Consider the following 10890-nt stretch of genomic DNA (forward strand, 5'->3'; position numbering starts at 1 on the left):
TGATATATTCGGCCAGTTTGTCGGTCGCGAGTGTTATATCTAGTACCTCTTGTCTTGTGGCAGTGACGAACGTCGGTGTGCACCCTGTATTTAGGATTTGAAGACAGTTGGTTAGTATAAAATCATCAAGTGACTTACCTCTGGTGTTGATGTCAGAGCTTCCCCAGTTTGTGTGATGGGCGTTTGCATCGCAGCCCACGAGGAGTTCGGCCTTGTGCTTACGGGCGTATTCCACCACAGGCTGTAGGCCGGTTGTCGGGTCTTTGATGATTTTGTTGTTTTCATCATGTCCAGGTAGGTATGCAGAGCAGACCAGTACTTTTGACCCTGTGCATCCAGGGAAATTGACGAAGGCTGTCACTAGGTCATCTGTACATAGTTCTGGGACAGTCAGAAAATCTAGTTTCTTATTAAAAAGAATGCATGCTCTAGGTTTAGTGCCAGTGGTATTAAAAAGAATATTACCTGAGGCATTGAGGCCTAAAGGCGTGGCTTTGTTGAGCCATGGCTCTTGTATCAGAGCAAGGTCCAGGTCGTTTTTGCGGAAGAGGTTTTCTATGACCGCTGTTGCTGCCATAGCATGATGTAAGTTGACCTGGACAATGTTGGCTCTGATACATTTCTTGCGTGTGGGCGTGTTAGCAGTTTCCTTTCGCCTTCCCTGTGGGACGTGGGCGTCCCTTTGGGTTGCGATTGGAAGCTGTGGCGCTCCTGCCGCGATCTTTCCGTCCCGTCTTGAAACTGGGGATCCTCGTCTGCGAGGTCCCCTTTGGCTGGGAAAAGCTGCCTCTGGCGGGTTTGGCGTTGGTGTCTACGCCCTTCGCCGCTTCGGATGGTGTGGGTATTTCTGTGGCAGATCTTCCATTACCGTCCGAAGTAGGCGGAACAGGACCTTTTTAAAGCCAAGGTTGACTTTATAGTCCTGTGTTTTGAGGAAGTCAACCGAAGGCTCGTCCAGAGATACGGTCAGGACTGTACCGTTCTCTTCAGCCTTACGGTTGAGTATTTTCCGTTCAGTTCGGTTCAGTTCGGAATTTAGGCAGTCATTTTGGGACTTCAGCATTCTGAGTGCCTCATCGACCGACCTTGTCTCCGAACTGGGGATGAAGGCCGTTCCAATGGCTGGTTTGGGCATCGCTCTCTCGTCCAACACAGAGAGTTCTGCGTCGGCCCAGGGTTTTAGGGAGGGCGTTATGCTCTCCAGCCATATTTTGGTCGGCTCATTCTGGCAAGTGATTAGCAGCCAGCCAGGTTTGAAACTGCAACCTACAAATCGAGGGCCCTTCCCAGCTTCCGTGATCTTGCCAACTTCCCGGAGAACTGAGGAGCGCACCATGCTCATCATTTCGTCCGTCATTGGGGCCGTGTGTCGGATCCCCACTCGGAACGATTTGAGAGCGTCCTTATAGGTTGCAGTTTCCTCCTTTGCATTTACGTTCGTCCCTGTAGTCGTTACGCGCTGCTTGGGTGCAGGCGTTCGCAACTGGTGGGCCGTATTCGTAGAACGCTTAGTTGAGCTACTAGTGACACTTGTTGGTGCAAACACCATTGGGCTTGAAGAGCCACCTGGTGTCGCAAGTGCCTGGTATGTGACTCTAGGTGTCTGAGGTACAGTAGGCGCTGGTGACTTTGCAGTCTCCGCTGCCTGGGTACCTTTCCCGGTGGGCGTCGGCTGCGCCACGCGAGGCGCTTTGTGCGTATGCTCCTTTGGGGACACCTCCTCTGACCGTGGGCGCTTGATGGATCTTACCTCTGAGGGCTGGTCTCGCATTGGCTTCCGGCAGAGTTCTAAGGCTTCATCAGCCTTGATGTTGGCGGCTATTAACAGTTTTAGGCGTTTCCGCGCTGCTCCTGTTAACCTCCTTCGTTTTGGTTTTGGCTTTGAGTCCTTTTTGGGCGTTAGACCTAGGTCATCCGTCCCTGTAGGCTCAACAGCCATCTCCAAACAGTTTCCGTCATCGGATGAAAGTTCTTGGCGTTCATTTTCGTCCAAGGTACTTCCTTCAAGCAGTTTCTCAATGTCATCGATGATGTCTATATCGTGAGAATATTTAAAAGTCGTTCACTCGATGTCCCACCCTCCTCGGCGCCCGCAAATGGGGATGCCGCAATGGCACCAGGATCTTCTCGAGTGGATCTAGGAGCAGAAAGGTGGCGTCTTTGCGCGACATCGGGAGTTCGGACAACTGCGGCTAGAGAACTTCCACAGTGCCTTACCCCGTCAGCATGGCCGACTACCTTCTGTAACGAACGAAGAGACCTTCCCACTCCTCGCCGTGCTCCTGTGACGGTAAAGCACTGGACCATTTCCCGAGCAGTGGCTGGCTGCTCGGGCTACCGTTTCGCCAGAAATATGGGCCAAAGGAGGCGTGTTGTCGCCCGGAAGTAACTGCTCCGACCTCCGATTGACTCAACCTCCCAGGAACTGGTCGTAATGGCAATGACAGTTGTTGATCGCTGTTTATAACATTGTCTATTTCTGTCTCTGAGTCGCTGTCGTCTGACTTATTAGGCGTAAAAGCGTCTTTTAGGAATTGGACAAAGGTCTCAGCTTTATCAGCTGGTTTTCTCAACCAACTGCCATTTGTTCGCTTTAATGGTGCATTGTGTTCCTGTGGTCTTCTAAGAGATTTTGTTACTTTCCAAAGCGAGTATTCTTCTGCCTTATGTGGAGATAACGTCTGGTTACGCCATATAACATCACATTTTTGTTTATTATTGTATAATTATTATTAGTAATAGTTTGTTCAAATAAATAATTTAGCGTGGTACGAAACGTTAATTTTCTAAGGATTGGCACTACACTAATTCCTTTATCCTCTCCTATTCCCGCACATACCTTTGTTTTAAGTGCGAGCGAGAAGATTCGCTTGTATCGAAAGTGACATATCGCGCTCGCGCGTCACTGTTAAATTGAACGCTGAAGTTGACATTGAATTCCCGCCTTGATCGCGCTTAAGATCAAGTTTTTTGTAATTCGTGATAATTACTAAACATTTTAATCCACCGCATCGCTCTAGTGTGTTTAAGACCATTGTGTTTGTGCCATTGTTGTGAAGCAAGTAGCTGGGACCTGGAGACACCGATAGCCGCCGCACTGCAACCTACAATTCAAAGGTACTGTGCCTCCTTCCTTACCAGAACTGTCTTTCTTTGTGTTCCATCCTCACAAGCAGTTCTCAATCACCAACCTAACAGTGTATCGTGTCAATCCACGTACCCGTCAGATTATTTAGATACAGTCCACTTAAATCAAAATCAAACAATAATTATTTCACCCGCGCCGCCAACGTCTTTAATTTGTCTTGAAGTGTTTTAGTCTCACATTCATTTAAGATCTCTTTTAGCTCTTCAGCTATCTTGATTCTAATTTCGGTAGTATAATTCTTGTTTTGTGGTTCTATCTCAATATTAGCTGTTGCTGCTGTTGTTGTTCCATGCTGTTGTTTGTATCAAATTTGTGGTGTACCATGTTGCATTATCAATATCTTCCTCGGTTTTGAGAGGCACGTGCAATTTTGTATTCTCTTCGATGTAATCTTTAAATTCTGGCCAATCTGTCTTTCTATTATACAAAGCCTCTCGTGACTCTTTCGAGATAAGTGTGGTGCTTAATGTACATATTACTGGCGAATGGTCAGAAGACCCATCCAGACATGATTCAACTTTTGTGTATAATCCAGATATCCCTTTGGTTATGAAGAAGTCTATAAGGTCTGGTATTTTATTACGGTCAGTAGGCCAATGTGTTGGTTCTCCAGTGGTAAGTACGTTCAGTTGTTTTCTTTCTACTGATTTAAATAATTCTCGACCTCTAGTGGTGGTAAGCCTAGAACCCCAGTAGGTATTTTTAGCGTTCCAATCTCCTCCGGCAATATATCTGCAACCTAGTCTGCAGAAGAAGTCATTGAATAATTGTTCGTCTAGTCGATGTCTTGGGGGACAGTATACAGCGATAATTTGGAGTGGTCCTTGCCAATCATCTACAGATACAATTGTAGCCTGTAAGTAAGCTTCTTTGAAATAAGGAAGAACATGATGTTTTATGTTTTCCTTTATAATGACGGCACTCCCAGCGTGGGATGTGCCATCAGGGTGGTTTGTATAGTATATGTTATACCCCTTTATTGTAATAATTCTACCATCAGTCATGTGGGTTTCAGATACTAAAAGAATGTCAATTTTGTTGTGATTGATAAATAATTCCACTTCCTGCTTATTAGGAGGCAGGCCATTAACATTCCATGTAGCAATTCTGAGATTTTTTACTTATTATATTTGGCAATTAATGTTGTAAGAAGTCCCATCAGGGTTCCTATCTATTGAATTAATATATCTATTTTTTCTGATTGTTTTATTAAAATTTATTGTAACAAATTTGTTGGCTAAGATTCTATAGTCTCTGCTGTCCTACCCCAGTATCCAGAATTTCTGGTCGCGGCTTTGAAGACTTTTGGTATGTTTATATCATCATTATGTACTGAGTTTTGAGCAACATGACAGTCTGTTTTGTGTAGTGGAGGAAATTTATTCATTGTCGGCGGGTACATTGGAATAAGTGGTTTAGTTGGCTGTTTTTTAATAAGTGGTGTTTTTGTACTTAATGGCTGTGTCATTTTTCTTGCCCTGATTTCTTTGTATACCTGGCAACCCTTGTAATTGGCTGGGTGGTTACCAAGGCAAAGAATACATGTTGTAGGTGTATTTCTGTCTTTTTTGGACATTCTACAGTCTTGTGTCCTTCAGCGCATTTGACACATCTATATGGACGCATACAGTTGTTTTTTGTGTGTCCATACTGCTGGCACCGGGTACATTGTGGGATTTAACTTGATTTCCGAGGCTCGTCAATTTTAACTCTAGGATTGTATATAAACGCTATTGTTTTTATATCTGAGTTCTTTGGACTAGGTTCAATATTCACAAAGAACATATTTAGCGGCTTCTTATTTCTTCTGGATATTGCACATATTACTTCACCTCTGACTTTATTTCCTGTTTTTTCTATTTCTTCTATAATAGCTGTTTTCGGAGTGGTATGATGTAGATTTTTGATCACAATTCTGTAGCATTTATTTTGTTTTTGTGTAAAAGTGTGACCAATAAGTCCATTGCTTCGCACAGTATCAATCAAGCTTTTGTAGGTTTCAGTACATTGTGTCATTAGTCTCAGCTGATCCTTGTTGATTATTTTGTATGAGTAGTTACCTCCGGGAATGTCCTTATTCAACAGTTCCGTTAGCTTTGAAATGTCCTCAATACCATAGAGAATTATTGGTGGTGGTTTATTAACTTTTCTTTGAATGTTATGGCTTTCCTCAGAATCCTCAGTCAGGTCTACAGGCAACCCGTCATACCGATTGGAGGTGATTACATTTTGTGAGGGACTTAATGGTCTTTCCTCATGTGGTGGACTACTTGACAGTTTTTTTCTTTTTGTATTTCGTTGAACCGGAGCTCTTTGCCATGTGGGAGGACAAGTTTTTTGGTATTTTGGATCAACATTCTCTTGAGTTGTCTGGGAGTGTTCTTGTGTACGAGGATCATTTCCCGTTGAATGTGATCTGGTTCTTGAGACAAATAGGCTCGGGTGGAAGGCCTGTTGGACAAATTTTTTATTTGTGCTGCCAGTAGCATTCACTGTCGCGGAGGCCTGGGCGCCCACTCCCGCGCAGTCTTCGGTAACAAATTTCACACTCGCAGGCCCGGGTACCTGCGAGCGCCGGGCGTTAGCCGGATCGCATGACAAATCATTTTCGGTATCGCTCATAATTTATCCATATATTAGTGATGGGACTTACTCACAGCACTTTCCCAAGGCGCTATGGCCACTGTTTTTGAAGGGATTTAGTCCTTCAAGCTTCGTGGTCAGCTAGTGGACAGGTTAATTAACCGCCGCCTAAAAGATTATATTAGAAATTAAAAATTATTTTCGAATTGTTACCTTCTATTCGAAATGGCATCGGTCTCTGCAATAGTATATTCAATAATCCATTAACAGAAGAGGCCATTAAAATTATCAATATAGTAAAAAAAAAATTAAATTTTACTTATTAGTAATGTAAGAAGCACTTATTATGAGGAAAGACTGAGGCTTTCAAGCCGACTACCGCAAGGAAACCCCAAGTAGCGCCCAGACTTGTGACACGGGTGTAGGTTTAAAGGCCCTTTTAGAATGCATTAACACTCACCTTCACTACTTGCAGCTTCCCCCCAGGCCCAACTAAGACCGGGATAAACCCATTGCTAATACAATTCACTTTAATATCCAAAACACAACTGGCACGCTCTGCGCTCGTCGACTGAATGCCGCGGCTCACGCAACGAAAGAGGATTATTCAACTACCAACCTCCGTATTTATAGACCAAAGTCAGTGTAGTAGGTTGGTCTATAAATACTAGATGGCGCTATTTACAATATTCGTAATAATCCTTACATTGGGTACTTCATTAGTACTAAAAACAAACTACCTTCTTTTAATATATTTTTAAAATATCGGATTTTTTCTACAATAATGATGTGAATTCTAACAGTAATAATACGGATATTAATATTTACTACAAAATATGTACAACCAAATAGGTTAGAATCAATGCAGGTTGCAATTAGCATTAATATTAATATAAATACTAATAATGTTATCTTATTAGTAGCATTAAGAATAAATGATGCATATGTTTTATTAAATCGTCAAACATCACCTTTAATACGTAAGTTAAGAATTGTAATTTGTCGCATGAAAAACAATATTTGTTTTCATTGGTTCCAGATACACCCAGTTCGAATTAAGAAATAAGTTAGAGTAAAATTATTACTATGCCTAAAGGTACAGAACCTAAAGCGAGGAGGATTAGACAGCGGAGGATAGATGTTAGCAGTCCAAGTCATAATCGTTCATCAATGCAAAAGAAGAGAACTCCAAAATTGTCACTTACTCGAATAATACAAAGAGCAATGATTCCATTGTATTCAAAACTTTATGACCTAGAGAATAAGGTAGATACAGTTAGAATAAATAATGGAACAGATAATTTAAAGGAAAGGATTTTTTAGACACATATTGGGGCGAAACTGAGCAGAGTGAGCTTAGAAGAAATATAGTGTGCAATAAATGGGATAGTAGCAAAACCACAATGCTAAGACATTTTATTTCATGTTATGCTAACATACCCAATTCAATAGAGCCAATTGGTTAATGACATAATCCATCATTTCCCTAAAGATGTACAATAGGCATGGATTACGAGTCATGCTATACTGGACGATACTGCTATTCAATACTGGAAGCTACAGAATTTTTAAGGCGTATCGATAATATAAATAAACAATTTATATTTAATCAACAAGGAAAATTCGGTAAAACAAATATGAGACAAAATTATCAGGCAGCTAATAGATTTACATATCCACAAAGGAAGATAAACACTAACATTAGAAAGGAGAATCAAATTAATCACATTACTGAAGAGGGAACCCAAGAAACTTCTATTGTAGAGCAAACAGGAGAAACAATGAATTTAAACTAAGCGAGGTTGGTGACATGAGTTCCAATGCATCAACTTTAGGAGGAGCAAAAACGGAACCAAAGGGATTAATCATTATGTTGAAAATGGGTTGGAAACCTGGAGATAGATTAGGTATACGTAACTCTGGTTTAAGTAGACCAATTCAAGCGCAGGGACAAACGAATACAGCAGGAATAGGTATTAATAGTGAATCTATAGAAATAAATAGTTTACGATCCGGATTAGTATGGTTGTTTAAGAATCAAGTAGAAAGAAAATTGCAAGATTTAAGTATTATTACTGGGTTAGTAGGATCATTATTTGAGGAAGAAGATAGTGATAATCATATAGAGAGAGAGACCTTTAAAATGATAAAATCTGAAAAAATGATAAAAATATTTAATAGGGAACTAAAATGTTTAGTTAATACTGGTAGTGATATTACGTGTATTTCCGATAGTTTCTTTGAATCATTGCGTGCTGAATTTAGTTTTAAGTTTAATTAGAAACTTTTTGCCTCGCACAACCACATTGTGGAATCACCTTCAGAAATGGTATTTCCGAACCGATACGATATTGAAACCTTCAAGAAAAGAGCTTATTCCTTTTTAAAAGGCCCACAACGTACTTGCAATTCCCCTGGTGTTGCGGGTGCTCATGGGCGGCGGTAATCACTTACCATCAGGTGAGCCGCATGCTCGTTTGTCCCCTGTGTTATAAAAAAAAATATAAATACGGTACATACACCTTACTAATATTATAAATGCGAAAGTAACTCTGTCTGTCTGTCTGTCTCGCTTTCACGCAAACTACTGAACCGATTTAAATGAAATTTAGTACGCAGATAGTCTAGACGCCGAGGAAGGACATAGGCTACTTTTTAATGCGAAAAAAGGGTTGTAAGGGGTTCAAAATGGAAATACAAGGTTATCTTTATGCGGTTGAATACATCGCACACTTATTCGTCATCTTTTCATTTCACTAGCTAACAACCAATCAACACATCGCGTGCGTTTGCGCCAATAAGGTATCCATCACAGAGAACAAAACCACAGATAACATAATGTAAACGAAAGATCTTGCCGGAAACATGACGTTGATGTTTAGCGAAAATATTGTTTTTTGACACTTTTTCATGATAAAATCGTATATCGTGTGTATGTGTGTTTTCTTTAAACCTGAAATAGGTCGATTGCGAGACAAATTTGGCAATTTTTTTTATTAATTTGTTTTATTTTAGCCCAACTTAAAGTTTTACAATATAAACTACAATTATACTTCGACGTTGCATCCTCGAGATTTAAATATTCACCAGGTAGTCCACTCAATGTACTGGGCATCAAGCACAATTTTAGAGTCAATATTAAATAAAGAGTATTTAAACGACTCCCTTAGTTACCTACAGATGTCGCTCTATTCCATTGTTGCTTCATTCGCTTTCTTTGTGCGGGCATCGTAGCATCAAATTATTAACATTTGTGATAAACTAAAGTTTTTGTACTTATTTACGTATTGTATATTGTGTGCTATGGGAAAACGCAAACATAAGGAGTCTCAAGAACGCATTAGGAAGAAAATACGAAAATTGGAGAAGCGGCTGCGACGTCATGAAGATTCGGACAGCAGTAATGAAAGTAAGTACATATGTATAGAAAGAAATGCAAGACTATTTAATGATTGTTTACGTTTATATGAAATTTATGATAACTACTATATTTAATTTACTTGGGTAACAAGCTAAAAACACATAAAATTATCATGTATCCAGATAAAAATTGAACTACCCTCAATAACAGTTTTTATTTAATTATATTTCTCACTTGACGAAAACATTTATTCCTGACCTGCATTATGTTGAAACATTAGTTAACATAAAAGTTAAATACTACCTACTTAAAACATTAATAAAATTACTTTGTAAAATTTAACAAAGTGCCTTTGTACTATGATGCGATCATAGTCGTGCACATTTTAGTACTACGATGCGATCGTAGTCATGTTATATTGTCTAATACCGTGACGCGATCACAGTCAGACATAAATTAAAAACGATTTTTGCACATGGTGTCATGACGCGATCATGACCGTTGCTTTGTTTTGCTACAGGTCATGTCAGGGGTGACCGACACTCGGCATATTCCTATTATGAAGACTCAATTATGGAAGTAACGGATTCGGACGCCTCAAACTCACATACAGACATTCGATCGGCCGTACATGTCGTAGAGATTAATAACGAGCCGCTAACGGGTGGTTCGCCAAAACCTACGACAGCACAAATTGTATTGGAGCCGTCAACATCGAAATCAGCTAATCAGCAGGATTTAAATACTACTTCTGTGAACTCTGGCGACTGTCAGACTACTAATATACCTACCGATATTTTAGACATATTAGGAAATTCAAAGAAGAAAGAAGAGGTTTTCGGGCCACAAATTCAGGAAGAAATCTCTAAACGCTGGGGACGTATACTATGTGAGGGTCTAAATAAAGAACAAAAGAAAGAGCTTATAGAAAATATTCTAGTACCTGAAAATTTTCAATTGGTTAAGGCACCAAATTTAAACCCTGAAATAGCGGCCGTATTGACAGAATCGACTAAAAATCGAGACAAACGTTTGGAAAAAACCCAAAATTATCTCGGTCTTGGAATATCGGCATTAACCAGTTTAATATCTTCTCTTGTTGAAAGAGATAATAATGTGGATAAAATGCAGATAATTAAACGTTTATCTGAAACAAACCAAATCTTATTGGATTTACACTTTGAAAGTACGCTCAACCGGAGGAAACTAATTACATATACATTGGATAAAAAATTCGTGGACCTTGTGCAAGATGTACAAAGAGACTCGCTTCTTTTTGGAGAAAATCTTACCGAAAAGATTAAAGCGTCAAAAGCCGCTGAAAAGTCGGTCCTTCAATTTAAGAGAGTTAACACCTCAGAGGTATCAGCTCCAAAAAAGTTTACAAGTCAACAGGAAAACTGGAGGGGCCCACCCCGTCAAACTCAGCGTGGCAACAGACGAGGTGGGGCCAAGACTCGACCGACTTATCGCTCCACAAGACGACCTGCTCCAACAACGGACCACTACCAGGACTCGTTGAAGTCCCATCCACGAACCAAATCCCACCCGAGGAATCGATAGAGGTACTTAAACATTCAGGTAGACTGAAAAAATTCCTTAATAACTGGAAATATATTACAAAAGACCCGATCATTATTAATATAATTACAGGTTATTGCATCTCACTATTAAAACCGGTATTTCAAATTAGGGAACCTAAAAACCCTTTTTTTTCGGATCACGAGATACGTATATTGGAAATGGAAATAGGCAAACTTCTCGATTATGGCGCAATTAGATCCTGTAAAGATACGCC

At 40.3% G+C, this 10890-nt stretch overlaps 1 protein-coding gene across 1 annotated transcript; it reads left to right on the forward strand.

Annotated features, from left to right (window-relative positions):
* Positions 1–9034: 9034 nt before the first annotated feature.
* Positions 9035–10655, forward strand: LOC131841702 (uncharacterized). The gene is made up of 2 exons (XM_059190019.1): positions 9035–9140; positions 9613–10655. Exons 1-2 carry the CDS (start codon positions 9035–9037, stop codon positions 10653–10655), a joined length of 1149 nt encoding a protein of 382 aa, XP_059046002.1.
* Positions 10656–10890: the final 235 nt, after the last annotated feature.

Source organism: Achroia grisella, unplaced genomic scaffold, assembly GCF_030625045.1.
Source record: "Achroia grisella isolate CSIRO2021 unplaced genomic scaffold, CSIRO_AGI_Agris_v1 utg18928, whole genome shotgun sequence".
Taxonomy (NCBI): Eukaryota; Metazoa; Arthropoda; class Insecta; order Lepidoptera; family Pyralidae; genus Achroia; species Achroia grisella.

Coding starts and splice junctions, on each gene's coding strand:
- LOC131841702 (XM_059190019.1), top strand. CDS start 9,035: ATGGGAAAACGCAAACATAAGGAGTCTCAAGAACGCATTAGGAAGAAA. Junction 9,141..9,612: donor TTCGGACAGCAGTAATGAAA/GTAAGTACATAT, acceptor GTTTTGCTACAG/GTCATGTCAGGGGTGACCGA.